Source organism: Bufo bufo, unplaced genomic scaffold, assembly GCF_905171765.1.
Source record: "Bufo bufo unplaced genomic scaffold, aBufBuf1.1, whole genome shotgun sequence".
Classification (NCBI taxonomy): domain Eukaryota; kingdom Metazoa; phylum Chordata; class Amphibia; order Anura; family Bufonidae; genus Bufo; species Bufo bufo.
Window position 1 is genome coordinate 34,788 of NW_024401191.1, and position 26,047 is coordinate 60,834.

Consider the following 26,047-nt stretch of genomic DNA (forward strand, 5'->3'; position numbering starts at 1 on the left):
CCCATTAGTTTTAAAGCCCTGAAACACCATCTACAGTGGCCATATCTGTCTGTCCCTCTGTTTGTCTGTCTGTCTATCTGTATGTCTGTCTTTCCCCCTGTCTGTCTGTCTATCTATCGTAGAATACATAGGTAGATTGAAGACACCTGGAGGGGGTGTACATCTCATCTACATTTTTTTAATGTAGGTGAGATGAAAAATCCAGGAAAGTTGGGTTTCCTCAGTAAATTTTCTTTGCTGAGGACTTTAGTAACCTTGTTTTCCGGGCCTGCATTTTTTTGGAATGGCAGGTAGGTTGGAAGTGGGACCTGTCATTCCCTCCCCCTCCAGTACACCCCCCCCCCTTCCCCACCAATTAGCCCAGGTGATGTTGTTACTGGGGCATAAAACTGTTGACAAGTCCAGTCAAGGTCTGAGTCTAGGAAGGCACAGTAGCCGCAGTGGAACGTCTGTGCTCTGAATACTGTTATGTGTAAACTGATCTCTATGTGATGTCACTGTTTTGTTGCTGGACTAAATAAATCCAAGTTGTATTTTTAACCTCTGAAGCCTCTGAATGTTGTCATTGCTAACCCCCATCCCATATATACCGATACCGACAATATCTACGCCATTAGTTGGAATGATCCACCTGGAATCAGTGACTGGCTCTGTTACTTAGTCCATACAAGCAGTACAGCAGGATCTACTGACATGAATAAGAGATCTGCTACTAGCATTGTTCCAGCTGGTTCTAGAGCCCAGAAAAAAAGCTGTACAGAGGACCACTGCCTCAGACCTTAAAGGGGTTTTCCAGCGTAAACCCCTTTATAATTTGGCTCTGGAATATGGCATATATAAAACAAGAAACGCACTTATCTGCTCCCTTCTGCTCACTTCCAGTATTAAGGCTCCATTCATGTGTGCATATACCGATCCCTCCTGATATAGACATGTGACCACTGAAGCCAATCATAGGCTGTCACATGCTTGTATAGAGATGTGCCAAGAAGCAAAGACCGGCGGAGAATCCAGGAAGCATGGGAACTGGGATATTACTCACTCCATATGTAAGTATTACTTTGTGCATTTTTCAAGCATTCTAAGTGGTTTTTAAATAACTAAACATCTCCAGGGACACAATATTACACGTATGTTCCAGAGTGGGCATTTCTGGAATGTATTGTGGAAAATGCTGGGGAGAATGGGACTTGACTTATCAATGGAGAGGGAAATATTGGGAGGCATGGTGACTCCATGGCTGGTATGTGTGATTTACAGGATGTTTTTGCTCCTGTTGCAGGCTGTGAATATATTATATATCTGCAGGGTGTATAAGCCTATCATAGCTGATTCCGTGTCACAGTAGCATGTAGAGCAGTGGTCTCCAAACAGAGCCACGTGTGACTTTCAAATCATGGTTGAACGATTAGCTGTAGAAGCCTTAAATTATGACCATAAGCAGCGGCTACATTATTTGCAGCCATATCCTAACCCCCAATAACATATTCTGTCCCAGTTTATTAAATGGGCTGTTCAGCTTTGGAGGCCTTTCTATCAGTAACCTCCTCTTCACCCCCACGTAACCTGGACCTGCAGAGGGAAGTGTACTTACCTGCTCCCCACTGGGTTTCGGCTCCTTTAATTCCGTCAATGCCTTGTTGCTGTCTCCGTATGTCAACATCCAATTTGATTCAGGTCATGCGGGTCACGTGACATGTCACCCATGGGTCACGTGACATGACACATGGGGGTCACGTCGCTGATGTTCAGTAATGTGAAGATTCTTTCAGAACTTTTTTTTTATTATTAAAAAAAAAACGAGTTCTCGTCTTTTCACCCAGAACACATTTGATTTTGCACAAAATGGGAACATATTCATATCTTGGCTATATCTGCTTTATTTGGACCCCATAGATTGAAATGGGAATCCTAGAGCATCACAGTGAAAACCCACAGACTTCACTGGGAGTGTTTGTTCGGCATGAGGGACCAAAGCAGTGCAAGTCTATAAGGTTTTTTCCATTGATCCATGGTCAGTAGAAAAACAAGGATGTGTGAATAGACACAAAAAAATTATGGATACTGTGACAAAACCCCTGTTTTAGGTATGTCCAGACTCGTCTGCTGTTCATGTAGTTAACCCTATTTCGCCCCTTAAATGTTCACAAACCACCTCATCTGCCTGTGACGCAGTTAGCGAACACAATGGACATTAGCGAACACAATGGATATTGCCTATGATACATTTAGCAAACACAATTTGTCTGGGTCATTGACCGCATGGAACTACACAATTTTTCTGGGTCATTGACCGCATGGAACTATGTCCAGCCCCTTTATCCAATTATCTCCAGGATAGAGAGGAGAGATTTTACTGCTCATGTGGGAGTGTGTTATATCTTACTGTATATTGATTGGTCACTGTATTTTGTGTGCCTGTTCCCCACAAGGGCCCCGTGAGAGTAACCCTTGCTGGAGGACGATCAGATCAGCGTGGGTCCGACTGTTTGAGGAGAAGGCAGCACACATATGAGAGCTGTTTTCTCTGCTCTGTTTACCGGCTTGTTGCAGAAATTTCAGTGGTGAGCAGGCAAACAGAGTAGAGAAGGCAGTGGTGGTACGAAATAACAAAAAACGGACAACCCCTACTTGGAAAACATTACATACAGCGCTACAGAACATACAGGAGAATACAGCCCCACATATGTACCTCTTACATCCAGTGATGTCTCCTCTAATGTAGATATTCTCATCCTCATCTTTTCCTGTCAGACCAGACCGCCATGATGATTTATTATTTCAACCGCGTCTCGTCTCTGAAGAGTTTAACAAAGCGACATCTTAGTTTCCTACTTTTCCATCATCTTCCTCATCTTCTGAACACCCCATCCTGCCTCCACCAATACTATCCTGCAGAAACAGTCGCCATGAAAATACTAGTACAACACACATATTGCGCCAGTACAAAAAATACCCCCTTACCTTTCAGATCAGACCCCCATTTCAGACCTCAGATGAGACCCCCATTAGACCTCCAGATCCCCATATCAGACCCCTATTAAAACTTAGACCAGACCTCCATACCCCCATTAGACCTCCAGACCCCCATATCAGACCCCTATTAAAACTTAGACCAGACCTCCATACCCCCCATTAGACCTCCAGACCCCCATATTAGACCTCAGACTAGACCTCTAGACCCCCAATCAGACCCCCATTAAAACTCCAAGTCCCCATATCAGACCTCAGAGCAGACCTCCAGACCCCCATTAGACCTAAGACCAGACCTCCAGACCCCCATTAGACTTCCAGACCCCCCAATCATACCCCTATTAGACTCTCAGACCCCCATTAAACCTCCAGAACCCAATGTTAGACCTTAGACTAGACCTCCAGACCAAAGAATTCAATTGTTGAGTTTCCCTTTCTTCTCCTTTTGGTCCAGACCATCATGTGCAGATGTCTTTGGTCAGGAGTGTGCCACCTCCTCTGCTATATAAGAAGACACCAGGATTAATAGATGGCACACTATAGATGGGACGATTACAGATTTTACATTAGAGACCAGGAGACCAGGTTAAACCTCTGACTTCACTGATTGCTTCTGCAGTCAATCCCCACCCGCTATAACACACTTTCACACTGCCATCCTGGAGCGTTTTCTAATACGGTGCCCACTTCGGCACCAAAAATACTGTACTGCCAAGATAAAAGTACAAGAAGAAGCAGCTACAGAACTAGAAAATGATGGGGCCTAATACAGACTTTAGACATCAAACCTCAGACCAGATCCCACCCCAAGTTAGCCCCGAATTAATGTGGCTATCTAAAAGGAGCCGTCCAAAATGAAAGGTGGAATCTGATTGGTTGCTATGGGCAACTAAGCCAGTTCTACTTTACACTAGTTTGATAAATAACCCCTTATATTCTTATGACTTTATTAAAGGTTTACCAAAAGCGGCATTCCCCTTTAAACATCACTGCTCTATAAACAGTTCTTTATTCAGACTAGATCTCTGATGACATCAGCAGTAGCAAGAAGCCCCGCCCCCTTAGAATACTGAAGCTGTGTGACATCACAATGCTGTGTCCAGGCTTCTATGTGTTGGAGAACACTGGATTCTTTTGAGGGTTAGTTGTTGGAGATGATGGATTCGAGAAGAATTGCTCTTGTATTTCTATTATTTTTTACATTTTATGTTCAAGGAAAGCCCACAAAAACACCTGCAGGTAATGGATATTATCACTGGGGGTTTATCTTACTGAATGGTGGCTGAATATTGTATTTATCCTTACATGATTACGGGTCATAGAGGCAAACCTGGCTGGTATCTCTGTGGCTTGGAGCTCAGGTTATAGGACAGTGGGCTGTGTGCGGCATTGTAGCTGAGCCCCATTTAATTTGATGGCGCTGAACTGCAATACCGTACACAACCCCTGGACAAGAGGGAGGATATTTCAGAAAGAAAGCTGCAAGGTTTCTAATCTCATACAATGGCCTTAAATGATGACATTTTGTCTGTAGCCACCACTAGTGGGCACTTACTAAATACTGATTTATTGTTATCTTCTGTCTCCCCGTGTCCCCATTTTGGGGTTCAGCTGCCGCTATCATTGATTTAATGTCTTTATTTTCCTTCATTTTTTCATGGACAGTGACTTTCCCAGGATCAGGGAGGACAACCCCCGGTCCGGACAGCGCCGGTGCAAATAACAGTGAGTAGACAATTCCTTCCTCTCCTAATTCTACTCTCATCATCCTCTACCAAGCCCTGACTGTAGTGGAGAACAGCCACTAAGCTGCTCCTTTGGGGGATCGGTCCTATAAAATGATGCTGGAACATATAATGATGTGCCCCTTATCCAGACGTTACCAGCCCACAGTCCAGCAATTACCCCTCCATGCCCAGCCAAGCTGCCAGTGCCTACCTGCTGATGTCCTCATAAAGGTCACTGCTGGCATCAGGAGGATCTAGAGATGTTGGATAATGTCTTGTAGAATATGTTCTCTATGATAACAATTGATAACGAGCATCTTGTGTCTTTATTACCAGTCATGTACCGCGTTGTCCTGCCGCTAGTAGTATTCCTATTGGTCGCCGCCGTGATTATCATCTTTGCTGGTGAGTTTCCAATTTTCTTCTACTCTACACATCACATTATTTTCTATACACTGTACTGTCTGACCTACAGGGGGCGCAGTAACTACTGCAGCCAGGTTATAATACAGGGGCCGGATGGAGCAGGGATATAATCAGGTAATCGCTTGTCCCCCCTTTCCCGATGCTGTATTATGATATAATATAGACTATGGCATTATATCCTTCCTGCCTGTTATATACTGCAGCTTTATATCTCACCCCCTGTAGTGGGGGAGGGGGGTCATGGGTATATTTTGATGGGGAACTAAAGATTGTCATCTGTACCGACTTATGTCAGGACATTTCTCTGTCTCACAGTTACAAGTACAAGGCCTGGCGCCGGCGTGAACAAAAACAGGCAGCTGATCTAGAGATGGTTCGAGTGGAGAAGCCAGGTAATAATTTCTATATAATAACATATATAAGCGGGGTACAGGCAGAGCTTAGGGTTACCTCTCATATCTGCTCATCACACACTTTGGGGTCCTTCTAATACTCTGAATTTTGCAGAATTCAGAGATGAGACAGCTCATGTCTGCTGATTAGCTGCATCACTATATTACTGCATTGCTCATAATATTAAAAGGATAGATTCTGTTATATCTACTACCTACTGATGGTTTCCTTCTCATTTTGTAGTTGTTCAAAAACCTGTAGTGCAAATTAAGAAGAAAAAAAACATCAGACCTCCCATGGATAACATCAAGAAAGTAAAACCAATTATTGAACGAATAAAAGCTGCCAAAAAAGAGGAGGACAAGATCATGAGAATAACATCTAAAACAGAGGAGGAGACCATCATGAAGGTAACATCCAAAACAGAGGAGGAGATCACGAAGAGAACATCCCGCCTGAAACGGTTCCGTAAATGGATAAAAAAAAGTACCCAGAAGAAGAACATGGGGAAAGAAAAGGAGCGCACTAACCATCTCTGCAAATATATGACCACCTGCTGCAGTTGTCGGTCCATGGACTAAATGGAGTTAACTTATTACCATCATGCCCATTAGTTTTAAAGCCCTGAAACACCATCTACAGTGGCCATATCTGTCTGTCCCTCTGTTTGTCTGTCTGTCTATCTGTATGTCTGTCTTTCCCCCTGTCTGTCTGTCTATCTATCGTAGAATACATAGGTAGATTGAAGACACCTGGAGGGGGTGTACATCTCATCTACATTTTTTTAATGTAGGTGAGATGAAAAATCCAGGAAAGTTGGGTTTCCTCAGTAAATTTTCTTTGCTGAGGACTTTAGTAACTTTGTTTTCCGGGCCTGCATTTTTTTGGAATGGCAGGTAGGTTGGAAGTGGGACCTGTCATTCCCTCCCCCTCCAGTACATCCCCCCCCCTTCCCCACCAATTAGCCCAGGTGATGTTGTTACTGGGGCATAAAACTGTTGACAAGTCCAGTCAAGGTCTGAGTCTAGGAAGGCACAGTAGCCGCAGTGGAACGTCTGTGCTCTGAACACTGTTATGTGTAAACTGATCTCTATGTGATGTCACTGTTTTGTTGCTGGACTAAATAAATCCAAGTTGTATTTTTAACCTCTGAAGCCTCTGAATGTTGTCATTGCTAACCCCCATCCCATATATACCGATCCCGACAATATCTACGCCATTAGTTGGAATGATCCACCTGGAATCAGTGACTGGCTCTGTTACTTAGTCCATACAAGCAGTACAGCAGGATCTACTGACATGAATAAGAGATCTGCTACTAGCATTGTTCCAGCTGGTTCTAGAGCCCAGAAAAGAAGCTGTACAGAGGACCACTGCCTCAGACCTTAAAGGGGTTTTCCAGCGTTAACCCCCTTTATAATTTGGCTCTGGAATATGGCATATATAAAACAAGAAACGCACTTATCTGCTCCCTTCTGCTCACTTCCAGTATTAAGGCTCCATTCATGTGTGCATATACCGATCCCTCCTGATATAGACATGTGACCACTGCAGCCAATCATAGGCTGTCACATGCTTGTATAGAGATGTGCCAAGAAGCAAAGACCGGCGGAGAATCCAGGAAGCATGGGAACTGGGATATTACTCACTCCATATGTAAGTATTACTTTGTGCATTTTTCAAGCATTCTAAGTGGTTTTTAAATAACTAAACATCTCCAGGGACACAATATTACACGTATGTTCCAGAGTGGGCATTTCTGGAATGTATTGTGGAAGATGCTGGGGAGAATGGGACTTGACTTATCAATGGAGAGTGAAATATTGGGAGGCATGGTGACTCCATGGCTGGTATGTGTGATTTACAGGATGTTTTTGCTCCTGTTGCAGGCTGTGAATATATTATATATCTGCAGGGTGTATAAGCCTATCATAGCTGATTCCGTGTCACAGTAGCATGTAGAGCAGTGGTCTTCAAACAGAGCCACGTGTGACTTTCAAATCATGGTTGAATGAGTAGCTGTAGAAGCCTTAAATTATGACCATAAGCAGCGGCTACATTATTTGCAGCCATATCCTAACCCCCAATAACATATTCTGTCCCAGTTTATTAAATGGGCTGTTCAGCTTTGGAGGCCTTTCTATAAGTAACCTCCTCTTCACCCCCACGTAACCTGGACCTGCAGAGGGAAGTGTACTTACCTGCTCCCCACTGGGTTTCAGCTCCTTTGGTTCCGTCAATGCCTTGTTGCTGTCTCCGTATGTCAACATCCAATTTGATTCAGGTCATGTGGGTCACGTGACATGTCACCCATGGGTCACGTGACATGACACATGGGGGTCACGTCGCTGATGTTCAGTAATGTGAAGATTCTTTCAGAACTTTTTTTTTATTATTAAAAAAAAAACGAGTTCTCGTCTTTTCACCCAGAACACATTTGATTTTGCACAAAATGGGAACATATTCATATCTTGGCTATATCTGCTTTATTTGGACCCCATAGATTGAAATGGGAATCCTAGAGCATCACAGTGAAAACCCACAGACTTCACTGGGAGTGTTTGTTCGGCATGAGGGACCAAAGCAGTGCAAGTCTATAAGGTTTTTTCCATTGATCCATGGTCAGTAGAAAAACAAGGATGTGTGAATAGACACAAAAAAATTATGGATACTGTGACAAAACCCCTGTTTTAGGTATGTCCAGACTCGTCTGCTGTTCATGTAGTTAACCCTATTTCGCCCCTTAAATGTTCACAAACCACCTCATCTGCCTGTGACGCAGTTAGCGAACACAATGGACATTAGCGAACACAATGGATATTGCCTATGATACATTTAGCAAACACAATTTGTCTGGGTCATTGACCGCATGGAACTACACAATTTTTCTGGGTCATTGACCGCATGGAACTATGTCCAGCCCCTTTATCCAATTATCTCCAGGATAGAGAGGAGAGATTTTACTGCTCATGTGGGAGTGTGTTATATCTTACTGTATATTGATTGGTCACTGTATTTTGTGTGCCTGTTCCCCACAAGGGCCCCGTGAGAGTAACCCTTGCTGGAGGCCGATCAGATCAGCGTGGGTCCGACTGTTTGAGGAGAAGGCAGCACACATATGAGAGCTGTTTTCTCTGCTCTGTTTACCTGCTTGTTGCAGAAATTTCAGTGGTGAGCAGGCAAACAGAGTAGAGAAGGCAGTGGTGGTACGAAATAACAAAAAACGGACAACCCCTACTTGGAAAACATTACATACAGCGCTACAGAACATACAGGAGAATACAGCCCCACATATGTACCTCTTACATCCAGTGATGTCTTCTCTAATGTAGATATTCTCATCCTCATCTTTTCCTGTCAGACCAGACCGCCATGATGATTTATTATTTCAACCGCGTCTCGTCTCTGAAGAGTTTAACAAAGCGACATCTTAGTTTCCTACTTTTCCATCATCTTCCTCATCTTCTGAACACCCCATCCTGCCTCCACCAATACTATCCTGCAGAAACAGTCGCCATGAAAATACTAGTACAACACACATATTGCGCCAGTACAAAAAATACCCCCTTACCTTTCAGATCAGACCCCCATTTCAAACCTCAGATGAGACCCCCATTAGACCTCCAGATCCCCATATCAGACCCCTATTAAAACTTAGACCAGACCTCCATACCCCCATTAGACCTCCAGACCCCCATATCAGACCCCTATTAAAACTTAGACCAGACCTCCATACCCCCCATTAGACCTCCAGACCCCCATATTAGACCTCAGACTAGACCTCTAGACCCCCAATCAGACCCCCATTAAAACTCCAAGTCCCCATATCAGACCTCAGAGCAGACCTCCAGACCCCCATTAGACCTAAGACCAGACCTCCAGACCCCCATTAGACTTCCAGACCCCCCAATCATACCCCTATTAGACTCTCAGACCCCCATTAAACCTCCAGAACCCAATGTTAGACCTTAGACTAGACCTCCAGACCAAAGAATTCAATTGTTGAGTTTCCCTTTCTTCTCCTTTTGGTCCAGACCATCATGTGCAGATGTCTTTGGTCAGGAGTGTGCCACCTCCTCTGCTATATAAGAAGACACCAGGATTAATAGATGGCACACTATAGATGGGACGATTACAGATTTTACATTAGAGACCAGGAGACCAGGTTAAACCTCTGACTTCACTGATTGCTTCTGCAGTCAATCCCCACCCGCTATAACACACTTTCACACTGCCATCCTGGAGCGTTTTCTAATACGGTGCCCACTTCGGCACCAAAAATACTGTACTGCCAAGATAAAAGTACAAGAAGAAGCAGCTACAGAACTAGAAAATGATGGGGCCTAATACAGACTTTAGACATCAAACCTCAGACCAGATCCCACCCCAAGTTAGCCCCGAATTAATGTGGCTATCTAAAAGGAGCCGTCCAAAATGAAAGGTGGAATCTGATTGGTTGCTATGGGCAACTAAGCCAGTTCTACTTTACACTAGTTTGATAAATAACCCCTTATATTCTTATGACTTTATTAAAGGTTTACCAAAAGCGGCATTCCCCTTTAAACATCACTGCTCTATAAACAGTTCTTTATTCAGACTAGATCTCTGATGACATCAGCAGTAGCAAGAAGCCCCGCCCCCTTAGAATACTGAAGCTGTGTGACATCACAATGCTGTGTCCAGGCTTCTATGTGTTGGAGAACACTGGATTCTTTTGAGGGTTAGTTGTTGGAGATGATGGATTCGAGAAGAATTGCTCTTGTATTTCTATTATTTTTTACATTTTATGTTCAAGGAAAGCCCACAAAAACACCTGCAGGTAATGGATATTATCACTGGGGGTTTATCTTACTGAATGGTGGCTGAATATTGTATTTATCCTTACATGATTACGGGTCATAGAGGCAAACCTGGCTGGTATCTCTGTGGCTTGGAGCTCAGGTTATAGGACAGTGGGCTGTGTGCGGCATTGTAGCTGAGCCCCATTTAATTTGATGGCGCTGAACTGCAATACCGTACACAACCCCTGGACAAGAGGGAGGATATTTCAGAAAGAAAGCTGCAAGGTTTCTAATCTCATACAATGGCCTTAAATGATGACATTTTGTCTGTAGCCACCACTAGTGGGCACTTACTAAATACTGATTTATTGTTATCTTCTGTCTCCCCGTGTCCCCATTTTGGGGTTCAGCTGCCGCTATCATTGATTTAATGTCTTTATTTTCCTTCATTTTTTCATGGACAGTGACTTTCCCAGGATCAGGGAGGACAACCCCCGGTCCGGACAGCGCCGGTGCAAATAACAGTGAGTAGACAATTCCTTCCTCTCCTAATTCTACTCTCATCATCCTCTACCAAGCCCTGACTGTAGTGGAGAACAGCCACTAAGCTGCTCCTTTGGGGGATCGGTCCTATAAAATGATGCTGGAACATATAATGATGTGCCCCTTATCCAGACGTTACCAGCCCACAGTCCAGCAATTACCCCTCCATGCCCAGCCAAGCTGCCAGTGCCTACCTGCTGATGTCCTCATAAAGGTCACTGCTGGCCTCAGGAGGATCTAGAGATGTTGGATAATGTCTTGTAGAATATGTTCTCTATGATAACAATTGATAACGAGCATCTTGTGTCTTTATTACCAGTCATGTACCGCGTTGTCCTGCCGCTAGTAGAATTCCTATTGGTCGCCGCCGTGATTATCATCTTTTGCTGGTGAGTTTCCAATTTTCTTCTACTCTACACATCACATTATTTTCTATACACTGTACTGTCTGACCTACAGGGGGCGCAGTAACTACTGCAGCCAGGTTATAATACAAGGGCCGGATGGGGCAGGGATATAATCAGGTAACCGCTTGTCCCTCCTTTCCCGATGCTGTATTATGATATAATATAGACTATGGCACTATATCCTTCCTGCCTGTTATATACTGCAGCTTTATATCTCACCCCCTGTAGTGGGGGAGGGGGGGTCATGGGTATATTTTGATGGGGAACTAAAGATTGTCATCTGTACCGACTTATGTCAGGACATTTCTCTGTCTCACAGTTACAAGTACAAGGCCTGGCGCCGGCGTGAACAAAAACAGGCAGCTGATCTAGAGATGGTTCGAGTGGAGAAGCCAGGTAATAATTTCTATATAATAACATATATAAGCGGGGTACAGGCAGAGCTTAGGGTTACCTCTCATATCTGCTCATCACACACTTTGGGGTCCTTCTATTACTCAGAATTTTGCAGAATTCAGAGATGAGACAGCTCATGTCTGCTGATTAGCTGCATCACTATATTACTGCATTGCTCATAATATTAAAAGGATAGATTCTGTTATATCTACTACCTACTGATGGTTTCCTTCTCATTTTGTAGTTGTTCAAAAACCTGTAGTGCAAATTAAGAAGAAAAAAAACATCAGACCTCCCATGGATAACATCAAGAAAGTAAAACCAATTATTGAACGAATAAAAGCTGCCAAAAAAGAGGAGGACAAGATCATTAGAATAACATCTAAAACAGAGGAGGAGACGATCATGAAGGTAACATCCAAAACAGAGGAGGAGATCACGAAGAGAACATCCCGCCTGAAACGGTTCCGTAAATGGATAAAAAAAAGTACCCAGAAGAAGAACATGGGGAAAGAAAAGGAGCGCACTAACCATCTCTGCAAATATATGACCACCTGCTGCAGTTGTCGGTCCATGGACTAAATGGAGTTAACTTATTACCATCATGCCCATTAGTTTTAAAGCCCTGAAACACCATCTACAGTGGCCATATCTGTCTGTCCCTCTGTTTGTCTGTCTGTCTATCTGTATGTCTGTCTTTCCCCCTGTCTGTCTGTCTATCTATCGTAGAATACATAGGTAGATTGAAGACACCTGGAGGGGGTGTACATCTCATCTACATTTTTTTAATGTAGGTGAGATGAAAAATCCAGGAAAGTTGGGTTTCCTCAGTAAATTTTCTTTGCTGAGGACTTTAGTAACTTTGTTTTCCGGGCCTGCATTTTTTTGGAATGGCAGGTAGGTTGGAAGTGGGACCTGTCATTCCCTCCCCCTCCAGTACATCCCCCCCCCTTCCCCACCAATTAGCCCAGGTGATGTTGTTACTGGGGCATAAAACTGTTGACAAGTCCAGTCAAGGTCTGAGTCTAGGAAGGCACAGTAGCCGCAGTGGAACGTCTGTGCTCTGAATACTGTTATGTGTAAACTGATCTCTATGTGATGTCACTGTTTTGTTGCTGGACTAAATAAATCCAAGTTGTATTTTTAACCTCTGAAGCCTCTGAATGTTGTCATTGCTAACCCCCATCCCATATATACCGATCCCGACAATATCTACGCCATTAGTTGGAATGATCCACCTGGAATCAGTGACTGGCTCTGTTACTTAGTCCATACAAGCAGTACAGCAGGATCTACTGACATGAATAAGAGATCTGCTACTAGCATTGTTCCAGCTGGTTCTAGAGCCCAGAAAAGAAGCTGTACAGAGGACCACTGCCTCAGACCTTAAAGGGGTTTTCCAGCGTTAACCCCCTTTATAATTTGGCTCTGGAATATGGCATATATAAAACAAGAAACGCACTTATCTGCTCCCTTCTGCTCACTTCCAGTATTAAGGCTCCATTCATGTGTGCATATACCGATCCCTCCTGATATAGACATGTGACCACTGAAGCCAATCATAGGCTGTCACATGCTTGTATAGAGATGTGCCAAGAAGCAAAGACCGGCGGAGAATCCAGGAAGCATGGGAACTGGGATATTACTCACTCCATATGTAAGTATTACTTTGTGCATTTTTCAAGCATTCTAAGTGGTTTTTAAATAACTAAACATCTCCAGGGACACAATATTACACGTATGTTCCAGAGTGGGCATTTCTGGAATGTATTGTGGAAGATGCTGGGGAGAATGGGACTTGACTTATCAATGGAGAGTGAAATATTGGGAGGCATGGTGACTCCATGGCTGGTATGTGTGATTTACAGGATGTTTTTGCTCCTGTTGCAGGCTGTGAATATATTATATATCTGCAGGGTGTATAAGCCTATCATAGCTGATTCCGTGTCACAGTAGCATGTAGAGCAGTGGTCTCCAAACAGAGCCACGTGTGACTTTCAAATCATGGTTGAACGATTAGCTGTAGAAGCCTTAAATTATGACCATAAGCAGCGGCTACATTATTTGCAGCCATATCCTAACCCCCAATAACATATTCTGTCCCAGTTTATTAAATGGGCTGTTCAGCTTTGGAGGCCTTTCTATCAGTAACCTCCTCTTCACCCCCACGTAACCTGGACCTGCAGAGGGAAGTGTACTTACCTGCTCCCCACTGGGTTTCGGCTCCTTTGGTTCCGTCAATGCCTTGTTGCTGTCTCCGTATGTCAACATCCAATTTGATTCAGGTCATGTGGGTCACGTGACATGTCACCCATGGGTCACGTGACATGACACATGGGGGTCACGTCGCTGATGTTCAGTAATGTGAAGATTCTTTCAGAACTTTTTTTTTATTATTAAAAAAAAAACGAGTTCTCGTCTTTTCACCCAGAACACATTTGATTTTGCACAAAATGGGAACATATTCATATCTTGGCTATATCTGCTTTATTTGGACCCCATAGATTGAAATGGGAATCCTAGAGCATCACAGTGAAAACCCACAGACTTCACTGGGAGTGTTTGTTCGGCATGAGGGACCAAAGCAGTGCAAGTCTATAAGGTTTTTTCCATTGATCCATGGTCAGTAGAAAAACAAGGATGTGTGAATAGACACAAAAAAATTATGGATACTGTGACAAAACCCCTGTTTTAGGTATGTCCAGACTCGTCTGCTGTTCATGTAGTTAACCCTATTTCGCCCCTTAAATGTTCACAAACCACCTCATCTGCCTGTGACGCAGTTAGCGAACACAATGGAAATTAGCAAACACAATGGATATTGCCTATCATACATTTAGCAAACACAATTTGTCTGGGTCATTGACCGCATGGAACTACACAATTTTTCTGGGTCATTGACCGCATGGAACTATGTCCAGCCCCTTTATCCAATTATCTCCAGGATAGAGAGGAGAGATTTTACTGCTCATGTGGGAGTGTGTTATATCTTACTGTATATTGATTGGTCACTGCATTTTGTGTGCCTGTTCCCCACAAGGGCCCCGTGAGAGTAACCCTTGCTGGAGGCCGATCAGATCAGCGTGGGTCCGACTGTTTGAGGAGAAGGCAGCACACATATGAGAGCTGTTTTCTCTGCTCTGTTTACCGGCTTGTTGCAGAAATTTCAGTGGTGAGCAGGCAAACAGAGTAGAGAAGGCAGTGGTGGTACGAAATAACAAAAAACGGACAACCCCTACTTGGAAAACATTACATACAGCGCTACAGAACATACAGGAGAATACAGCCCCACATATGTACCTCTTACATCCAGTGATGTCTCCTCTAATGTAGATATTCTCATCCTCATCTTTTCCTGTCAGACCAGACCGCCATGATGATTTATTATTTCAACCGCGTCTCGTCTCTGAAGAGTTTAACAAAGCGACATCTTAGTTTCCTACTTTTCCATCATCTTCCTCATCTTCTGAACACCCCATCCTGCCTCCACCAATACTATCCTGCAGAAACAGTCGCCATGAAAATACTAGTACAACACACATATTGCGCCAGTACAAAAAATACCCCCTTACCTTTCAGATCAGACCCCCATTTCAGACCTCAGATGAGACCCCCATTAGACCTCCAGATCCCCATATCAGACCCCTATTAAAACTTAGACCAGACCTCCATACCCCCATTAGACCTCCAGACCCCCATATCAGACCCCTATTAAAACTTAGACCAGACCTCCATACCCCCATTAGACCTCCAGACCCCCATATTAGACCTCAGACTAGACCTCTAGACCCCCAATCAGACCCCCATTAAAACTCCAAGTCCCCATATCAGACCTCAGAGCAGACCTCCAGACCCCCATTAGACCTAAGACCAGACCTCCAGACCCCCATTAGACTTCCAGACCCCCCAATCATACCCCTATTAGACCCCCATACCCCCATTAAACCTCCAGAACCCAATGTTAGACCTTAGACTAGACCTCCAGACCAAAGAATTCAATTGTTGAGTTTCCCTTTCTTCTCCTTTTGGTCCAGACCATCATGTGCAGATGTCTTTGGTCAGGAGTGTGCCACCTCCTCTGCTATATAAGAAGACACCAGGATTAATAGATGGCACACTATAGATGGGACGATTACAGATTTTACATTAGAGACCAGGAGACCAGGTTAAACCTCTGACTTCACTGATTGCTTCTGCAGTCAATCCCCACCCGCTATAACACACTTTCACACTGCCATCCTGGAGCGTTTTCTAATACGGTGCCCACTTCGGCACCAAAAATACTGTACTGCCAAGATAAAAGTACAAGAAGAAGCAGCTACAGAACTAGAAAATGATGGGGCCTAATACAGACTTTAGACATCAAACCTCAGACCAGATCCCACCCCAAGTTAGCCCCGAATTAATGTGGCTATCTAAAAGGAGCCGTCCAAAATGAAAGGTGGAATCTGATTGGTTGCTATGGGCAACTAAGCCAGTTCTACTTTACACTAGTTTGATAAATAACCCCTTATATTCTTATGACTTTATTAAAGGTTTACCAAAAGCGGCATTCCCCTTTAAACATCACTGCTCTATAAACAGTTCTTTATTCAGACTAGATCTCTGATGACATAAGCAGTAGCAAGAAGCCCCGCCCCCTTAGAATACTGAAGCTGTGTGACATCACAATGCTGTGTCCAGGCTTCTATGTGTTGGAGAACACTGGATTCTTTTGAGGGTTAGTTGTTGGAGATGATGGATTCGAGAAGAATTGCTCTTGTATTTCTATTATTTTTTACATTTTATGTTCAAGGAAAGCCCACAAAAACACCTGCAGGTAATGGATATTATCACTGGGGGTTTATCTTACTGAATGGTGGCTGAATATTGTATTTATCCTTACATGATTACGGGTCATAGAGGCAAACCTGGCTGGTATCTCTGTGGCTTGGAGCTCAGGTTATAGGACAGTGGGCTGTGTGCGGCATTGTAGCTGAGCCCCATTTAATTTGATGGCGCTGAACTGCAATACCGTACACAACCCCTGGACAAGAGGGAGGATATTTCAGAAAGAAAGCTGCAAGGTTTCTAATCTCATACAATGGCCTTAAATGATGACATTTTGTCTGTAGCCACCACTAGTGGGCACTTACTAAATACTGATTTATTGTTATCTTCTGTCTCCCCGTGTCCCCATTTTGGGGTTCAGCTGCCGCTATCATTGATTTAATGTCTTTATTTTCCTTCATTTTTTCATGGACAGTGACTTTCCCAGGATCAGGGAGGACAACCCCCGGTCCGGACAGCGCCGGTGCAAATAACAGTGAGTAGACAATTCCTTCCTCTCCTAATTCTACTCTCATCATCCTCTACCAAGCCCTGACTGTAGTGGAGAACAGCCACTAAGCTGCTCCTTTGGGGGATCGGTCCTATAAAATGATGCTGGAACATATAATGATGTGCCCCTTATCCAGACGTTACCAGCCCACAGTCCAGCAATTACCCCTCCATGCCCAGCCAAGCTGCCAGTGCCTACCTGCTGATGTCCTCATAAAGGTCACTGCTGGCATCAGGAGGATCTAGAGATGTTGGATAATGTCTTGTAGAATATGTTCTCTATGATAACAATTGATAACGAGCATCTTGTGTCTTTATTACCAGTCATGTACCGCGTTGTCCTGCCGCTAGTAGTATTCCTATTGGTCGCCGCCGTGATTATCATCTTTTGCTGGTGAGTTTCCAATTTTCTTCTACTCTACACATCACATTATTTTCTATACACTGTACTGTCTGACCTACAGGGGGCGCAGTAACTACTGCAGCCAGGTTATAATACAGGGGCCGGATGGGGCAGGGATATAATCAGGTAACCGCTTGTCCCCCCTTTCCCGATGCTGTATTATGATATAATATAGACTATGGCACTATATCCTTCCTGCCTGTTATATACTGCAGCTTTATATCTCACCCCCTGTAGTGGGGGAGGGGGGTCATGGGTATATTTTGATGGGGAACTAAAGATTGTCATCTGTACCGACTTATGTCAGGACATTTCTCTGTCTCACAGTTACAAGTACAAGGCCTGGCGCCGGCGTGAACAAAAACAGGCAGCTGATCTAGAGATGGTTCGAGTGGAGAAGCCAGGTAATAATTTCTATATAATAACATATATAAGCGGGGTACAGGCAGAGCTTAGGGTTACCTCTCATATCTGCTCATCACACACTTTGGGGACCTTCTATTACTCAGAATTTTGCAGAATTCAGAGATGAGACAGCTCATGTCTGCTGATTAGCTGCATCACTATATTACTGCATTGCTCATAATATTAAAAGGATAGATTCTGTTATATCTACCTCCTACTGATGGTTTCCTTCTCATTTTGTAGTTGTTCAAAAACCTGTAGTGCAAATTAAGAAGAAAAAAAACATCAGACCTCCCATGGATAACATCAAGAAAGTAAAACCAATTATTGAACGAATAAAAGCTGCCAAAAAAGCGGAGGACAAGATCATTAGAATAACATCTAAAACAGAGGAGGAGACGATCATGAAGGTAACATCCAAAACAGAGGAGGAGATCACGAAGAGAACATCCCGCCTGAAACGGTTCCGTAAATGGATAAAAAAAAGTACCCAGAAGAAGAACATGGGGAAAGAAAAGGAGCGCACTAACCATCTCTGCAAATATATGACCACCTGCTGCAGTTGTCGGTCCATGGACTAAATGGAGTTAACTTATTACCATCATGCCCATTAGTTTTAAAGCCCTGAAACACCATCTACAGTGGCCATATCTGTCTGTCCCTCTGTTTGTCTGTCTGTCTATCTGTATGTCTGTCTTTCCCCCTGTCTGTCTGTCTATCTATCGTAGAATACATAGGTAGATTGAAGACACCTGGAGGGGGTGTACATCTCATCTACATTTTTTTAATGTAGGTGAGATGAAAAATCCAGGAAAGTTGGGTTTCCTCAGTAAATTTTCTTTGCTGAGGACTTTAGTAACTTTGTTTTCCGGGCCTGCATTTTTTTGGAATGGCAGGTAGGTTGGAAGTGGGACCTGTCATTCCCTCCCCCTCCAGTACACCCCCCCCCCTTCCCCACCAATTAGCCCAGGTGATGTTGTTACTGGGGCATAAAACTGTTGACAAGTCCAGTCAAGGTCTGAGTCTAGGAAGGCACAGTAGCCGCAGTGGAACGTCTGTGCTCTGAACACTGTTATGTGTAAACTGATCTCTATGTGATGTCACTGTTTTGTTGCTGGACTAAATAAATCCAAGTTGTATTTTTAACCTCTGAAGCCTCTGAATGTTGTCATTGCTAACCCCCATCCCATATATACCGATCCCGACAATATCTACGCCATTAGTTGGAATGATCCACCTGGAATCAGTGACTGGCTCTGTTACTTAGTCCATACAAGCAGTACAGCAGGATCTACTGACATGAATAAGAGATCTGCTACTAGCATTGTTCCAGCTGGTTCTAGAGCCCAGAAAAGAAGCTGTACAGAGGACCACTGCCTCAGACCTTAAAGGGGTTTTCCAGCGTTAACCCCCTTTATAATTTGGCTCTGGAATATGGCATATATAAAACAAGAAACGCACTTATCTGCTCCCTTCTGCTCACTTCCAGTATTAAGGCTCCATTCATGTGTGCATATACCGATCCCTCCTGATATAGACATGTGACCACTGCAGCCAATCATAGGCTGTCACATGCTTGTATAGAGATGTGCCAAGAAGCAAAGACCGGCGGAGAATCCAGGAAGCATGGGAACTGGGATATTACTCACTCCATATGTAAGTATTACTTTGTGCATTTTTCAAGCATTCTAAGTGGTTTTTAAATAACTAAACATCTCCAGGGACACAATATTACACGTATGTTCCAGAGTGGGCATTTCTGGAATGTATTGTGGAAGATGCTGGGGAGAATGGGACTTGACTTATCAATGGAGAGTGAAATATTGGGAGGCATGGTGACTCCATGGCTGGTATGTGTGATTTACAGGATGTTTTTGCTCCTGTTGCAGGCTGTGAATATATTATATATCTGCAGGGTGTATAAGCCTATCATAGCTGATTCCGTGTCACAGTAGCATGTAGAGCAGTGGTCTCCAAACAGAGCCACGTGTGACTTTCAAATCATGGTTGAACGATTAGCTGTAGAAGCCTTAAATTATGACCATAAGCAGCGGCTACATTATTTGCAGCCATATCCTAACCCCCAATAACATATTCTGTCCCAGTTTATTAAATGGGCTGTTCAGCTTTGGAGGCCTTTCTATCAGTAACCTCCTCTTCACCCCCACGTAACCTGGACCTGCAGAGGGAAGTGTACTTACCTGCTCCCCACTGGGTTTCGGCTCCTTTGGTTCCGTCAATGCCTTGTTGCTGTCTCCGTATGTCAACATCCAATTTGATTCAGGTCATGTGGGTCACGTGACATGTCACCCATGGGTCACGTGACATGACACATGGGGGTCACGTCGCTGATGTTCAGTAATGTGAAGATTCTTTCAGAACTTTTTTTTTATTATTAAAAAAAAAACGAGTTCTCGTCTTTTCACCCAGAACACATTTGATTTTGCACAAAATGGGAACATATTCATATCTTGGCTATATCTGCTTTATTTGGACCCCATAGATTGAAATGGGAATCCTAGAGCATCACAGTGAAAACCCACAGACTTCACTGGGAGTGTTTGTTCGGCATGAGGGACCAAAGCAGTGCAAGTCTATAAGGTTTTTTCCATTGATCCATGGTCAGTAGAAAAACAAGGATGTGTGAATAGACACAAAAAAATTATGGATACTGTGACAAAACCCCTGTTTTAGGTATGTCCAGACTCGTCTGCTGTTCATGTAGTTAACCCTATTTCGCCCCTTAAATGTTCACAAACCACCTCATCTGCCTGTGACGCAGTTAGCGAACACAATGGACATTAGCGAACACAATGGATATTGCCTATGATACATTTAGCAAACACAATTTGTCTGGGTCATTGACCGCATGGAACTACACAATTTTTCTGGGTCATTGACCGCATGGAACTATGTCCAGCCCCTTTATCCAATTATCTCCAGGATAGAGAGGAGAGATTTTACTGCTCATGTGGGAGTGTGTTATATCTTACTGTATATTGATTGGTCACTGCATTTTGTGTGCCTGTTCCCCACAAGGGCCCCGTGAGAGTAACCCTTGCTGGAGGCCGATCAGATCAGCGTGGGTCCGACTGTTTGAGGAGAAGGCAGCACACGTATGAGAGCTGTTTTCTCTGCTCTGTTTACCGGCTTGTTGCAGAAATTTCAGTGGTGAGCAGGCAAACAGAGTAGAGAAGGCAGTGGTGGTACGAAATAACAAAAAACGGACAACCCCTACTTGGAAAACATTACATACAGCGCTACAGAACATACAGGAGAATACAGCCCCACATATGTACCTCTTACATCCAGTGATGTCTCCTCTAATGTAGATATTCTCATCCTCATCTTTTCCTGTCAGACCAGACCGCCATGATGATTTATTATTTCAACCGCGTCTCGTCTCTGAAGAGTTTAACAAAGCGACATCTTAGTTTCCTACTTTTCCATCATCTTCCTCATCTTCTGAACACCCCATCCTGCCTCCACCAATACTATCCTGCAGAAACAGTCGCCATGAAAATACTAGTACAACACACATATTGCGCCAGTACAAAAAATACCCCCTTACCTTTCAGATCAGACCCCCATTTCAGACCTCAGATGAGACCCCCATTAGACCTCCAGATCCCCATATCAGACCCCTATTAAAACTTAGACCAGACCTCCATACCCCCATTAGACCTCCAGACCCCCATATCAGACCCCTATTAAAACTTAGACCAGACCTCCATACCCCCAATTAGACCTCCAGACCCCCATATTAGACCTCAGACTAGACCTCTAGACCCCCAATCAGACCCCCATTAAAACTCCAAGTCCCCATATCAGACCTCAGAGCAGACCTCCAGACCCCCATTAGACCTAAGACCAGACCTCCAGACCCCCATTAGACTTCCAGACCCCCCAATCATACCCCTATTAGACTCTCAGACCCCCATTAAACCTCCAGAACCCAATGTTAGACCTTAGACTAGACCTCCAGACCAAAGAATTCAATTGTTGAGTTTCCCTTTCTTCTCCTTTTGGTCCAGACCATCATGTGCAGATGTCTTTGGTCAGGAGTGTGCCACCTCCTCTGCTATATAAGAAGACACCAGGATTAATAGATGGCACACTATAGATGGGACGATTACAGATTTTACATTAGAGACCAGGAGACCAGGTTAAACCTCTGACTTCACTGATTGCTTCTGCAGTCAATCCCCACCCGCTATAACACACTTTCACACTGCCATCCTGGAGCGTTTTCTAATACGGTGCCCACTTCGGCACCAAAAATACTGTACTGCCAAGATAAAAGTACAAGAAGAAGCAGCTACAGAACTAGAAAATGATGGGGCCTAATACAGACTTTAGACATCAAACCTCAGACCAGATCCCACCCCAAGTTAGCCCCGAATTAATGTGGCTATCTAAAAGGAGCCGTCCAAAATGAAAGGTGGAATCTGATTGGTTGCTATGGGCAACTAAGCCAGTTCTACTTTACACTAGTTTGATAAATAACCCCTTATATTCTTATGACTTTATTAAAGGTTTACCAAAAGCGGCATTCCCCTTTAAACATCACTGCTCTATAAACAGTTCTTTATTCAGACTAGATCTCTGATGACATCAGCAGTAGCAAGAAGCCCCGCCCCCTTAGAATACTGAAGCTGTGTGACATCACAATGCTGTGTCCAGGCTTCTATGTGTTGGAGAACACTGGATTCTTTTGAGGGTTAGTTGTTGGAGATGATGGATTCGAGAAGAATTGCTCTTGTATTTCTATTATTTTTTACATTTTATGTTCAAGGAAAGCCCACAAAAACACCTGCAGGTAATGGATATTATCACTGGGGGTTTATCTTACTGAATGGTGGCTGAATATTGTATTTATCCTTACATGATTACGGGTCATAGAGGCAAACCTGGCTGGTATCTCTGTGGCTTGGAGCTCAGGTTATAGGACAGTGGGCTGTGTGCGGCATTGTAGCTGAGCCCCATTTAATTTGATGGCGCTGAACTGCAATACCGTACACAACCCCTGGACAAGAGGGAGGATATTTCAGAAAGAAAGCTGCAAGGTTTCTAATCTCATACAATGGCCTTAAATGATGACATTTTGTCTGTAGCCACCACTAGTGGGCACTTACTAAATACTGATTTATTGTTATCTTCTGTCTCCCCGTGTCCCCATTTTGGGGTTCAGCTGCCGCTATCATTGATTTAATGTCTTTATTTTCCTTCATTTTTTCATGGACAGTGACTTTCCCAGGATCAGGGAGGACAACCCCCGGTCCGGACAGCGCCGGTGCAAATAACAGTGAGTAGACAATTCCTTCCTCTCCTAATTCTACTCTCATCATCCTCTACCAAGCCCTGACTGTAGTGGAGAACAGCCACTAAGCTGCTCCTTTGGGGGATCGGTCCTATAAAATGATGCTGGAACATATAATGATGTGCCCCTTATCCAGACGTTACCAGCCCACAGTCCAGCAATTACCCCTCCATGCCCAGCCAAGCTGCCAGTGCCTACCTGCTGATGTCCTCATAAAGGTCACTGCTGGCATCAGGAGGATCTAGAGATGTTGGATAATGTCTTGTAGAATATGTTCTCTATGATAACAATTGATAACGAGCATCTTGTGTCTTTATTACCAGTCATGTACCGCGTTGTCCTGCCGCTAGTAGTATTCCTATTGGTCGCCGCCGTGATTATCATCTTTTGCTGGTGAGTTTCCAATTTTCTTCTACTCTACACATCACATTATTTTCTATACACTGTACTGTCTGACCTACAGGGGGCGCAGTAACTACTGCAGCCAGGTTATAATACAGGGGCCGGATGGGGCAGGGATATAATCAGGTAACCGCTTGTCCCCCCTTTCCCGATGCTGTATTATGATATAATATAGACTATGGCACTATATCCTTCCTGCCTGTTATATACTGCAGCTTTATATCTCACCCCCTGTAGTGGGGGAGGGGGGTCATGGGTATATTTTGATGGGGAACTAAAGATTGTCATCTGTACCGACTTATGTCAGGACATTTCTCTGTCTCACAGTTACAAGTACAAGGCCTGGCGCCGGCGTGAACAAAAACAGGCAGCTGATCTAGAGATGGTTCGAGTGGAGAAGCCAGGTAATAATTTCTATATAATAACATATATAAGCGGGGTACAGGCAGAGCTTAGGGTTACCTCTCATATCTGCTCATCACACACTTTGGGGACCTTCTATTACTCAGAATTTTGCAGAATTCAGAGATGAGACAGCTCATGTCTGCTGATTAGCTGCATCACTATATTACTGCATTGCTCATAATATTAAAAGGATAGATTCTGTTATATCTACCTCCTACTGATGGTTTCCTTCTCATTTTGTAGTTGTTCAAAAACCTGTAGTGCAAATTAAGAAGAAAAAAAACATCAGACCTCCCATGGATAACATCAAGAAAGTAAAACCAATTATTGAACGAATAAAAGCTGCCAAAAAAGCGGAGGACAAGATCATTAGAATAACATCTAAAACAGAGGAGGAGACGATCATGAAGGTAACATCCAAAACAGAGGAGGAGATCACGAAGAGAACATCCCGCCTGAAACGGTTCCGTAAATGGATAAAAAAAAGTACCCAGAAGAAGAACATGGGGAAAGAAAAGGAGCGCACTAACCATCTCTGCAAATATATGACCACCTGCTGCAGTTGTCGGTCCATGGACTAAATGGAGTTAACTTATTACCATCATGCCCATTAGTTTTAAAGCCCTGAAACACCATCTACAGTGGCCATATCTGTCTGTCCCTCTGTTTGTCTGTCTGTCTATCTGTATGTCTGTCTTTCCCCCTGTCTGTCTGTCTATCTATCGTAGAATACATAGGTAGATTGAAGACACCTGGAGGGGGTGTACATCTCATCTACATTTTTTTAATGTAGGTGAGATGAAAAATCCAGGAAAGTTGGGTTTCCTCAGTAAATTTTCTTTGCTGAGGACTTTAGTAACTTTGTTTTCCGGGCCTGCATTTTTTTGGAATGGCAGGTAGGTTGGAAGTGGGACCTGTCATTCCCTCCCCCTCCAGTACATCCCCCCCCCTTCCCCACCAATTAGCCCAGGTGATGTTGTTACTGGGGCATAAAACTGTTGACAAGTCCAGTCAAGGTCTGAGTCTAGGAAGGCACAGTAGCCGCAGTGGAACGTCTGTGCTCTGAATACTGTTATGTGTAAACTGATCTCTATGTGATGTCACTGTTTTGTTGCTGGACTAAATAAATCCAAGTTGTATTTTTAACCTCTGAAGCCTCTGAATGTTGTCATTGCTAACCCCCATCCCATATATACCGATCCCGACAATATCTACGCCATTAGTTGGAATGATCCACCTGGAATCAGTGACTGGCTCTGTTACTTAGTCCATACAAGCAGTACAGCAGGATCTACTGACATGAATAAGAGATCTGCTACTAGCATTGTTCCAGCTGGTTCTAGAGCCCAGAAAAGAAGCTGTACAGAGGACCACTGCCTCAGACCTTAAAGGGGTTTTCCAGCGTTAACCCCCTTTATAATTTGGCTCTGGAATATGGCATATATAAAACAAGAAACGCACTTATCTGCTCCCTTCTGCTCACTTCCAGTATTAAGGCTCCATTCATGTGTGCATATACCGATCCCTCCTGATATAGACATGTGACCACTGCAGCCAATCATAGGCTGTCACATGCTTGTATAGAGATGTGCCAAGAAGCAAAGACCGGCGGAGAATCCAGGAAGCATGGGAACTGGGATATTACTCACTCCATATGTAAGTATTACTTTGTGCATTTTTCAAGCATTCTAAGTGGTTTTTAAATAACTAAACATCTCCAGGGACACAATATTACACGTATGTTCCAGAGTGGGCATTTCTGGAATGTATTGTGGAAGATGCTGGGGAGAATGGGACTTGACTTATCAATGGAGAGTGAAATATTGGGAGGCATGGTGACTCCATGGCTGGTATGTGTGATTTACAGGATGTTTTTGCTCCTGTTGCAGGCTGTGAATATATTATATATCTGCAGGGTGTATAAGCCTATCATAGCTGATTCCGTGTCACAGTAGCATGTAGAGCAGTGGTCTCCAAACAGAGCCACGTGTGACTTTCAAATCATGGTTGAACGATTAGCTGTAGAAGCCTTAAATTATGACCATAAGCAGCGGCTACATTATTTGCAGCCATATCCTAACCCCCAATAACATATTCTGTCCCAGTTTATTAAATGGGCTGTTCAGCTTTGGAGGCCTTTCTATCAG

At 43.8% G+C, this 26,047-nt stretch overlaps 3 protein-coding genes and 1 long non-coding RNA gene across 4 annotated transcripts; all 4 read left to right on the plus strand.

The window, feature by feature from the left end:
• The first annotated feature begins 958 nt into the window (after positions 1-958).
• On the plus strand, positions 959-5,100 carry LOC120985017. Its single transcript, XR_005775491.1, has 3 exons — positions 959-1,049; positions 4,639-4,698; positions 5,037-5,100. It is a non-coding gene; the product is annotated as an uncharacterized LOC120985017 (long non-coding RNA).
• Positions 5,101-7,044: 1,944 nt separating this feature from the next.
• Positions 7,045-12,567, plus strand: LOC120985016. Its single transcript, XM_040413464.1, has 5 exons — positions 7,045-7,175; positions 10,765-10,824; positions 11,163-11,232; positions 11,570-11,646; positions 11,891-12,567. The coding sequence occupies exons 1-5, from the start codon at positions 7,106-7,108 to the stop codon at positions 12,226-12,228; spliced, it is 615 nt and encodes a 204-aa protein (XP_040269398.1). The 5' UTR covers positions 7,045-7,105; the 3' UTR covers positions 12,229-12,567.
• A 651-nt stretch (positions 12,568-13,218) lies between these two features.
• On the plus strand, positions 13,219-18,354 carry LOC120985014. The gene is made up of 5 exons (XM_040413462.1): positions 13,219-13,303; positions 16,892-16,951; positions 17,290-17,359; positions 17,696-17,772; positions 18,017-18,354. Exons 1-5 carry the CDS (start codon positions 13,234-13,236, stop codon positions 18,352-18,354), a joined length of 615 nt encoding a protein of 204 aa, XP_040269396.1. The 5' UTR covers positions 13,219-13,233.
• A 944-nt stretch (positions 18,355-19,298) lies between these two features.
• On the plus strand, positions 19,299-24,481 carry LOC120985015. Its single transcript, XM_040413463.1, has 5 exons — positions 19,299-19,429; positions 23,019-23,078; positions 23,417-23,486; positions 23,823-23,899; positions 24,144-24,481. The coding sequence occupies exons 1-5, from the start codon at positions 19,360-19,362 to the stop codon at positions 24,479-24,481; spliced, it is 615 nt and encodes a 204-aa protein (XP_040269397.1). The 5' UTR covers positions 19,299-19,359.
• The last annotated feature ends 1,566 nt before the right edge of the window (positions 24,482-26,047 follow it).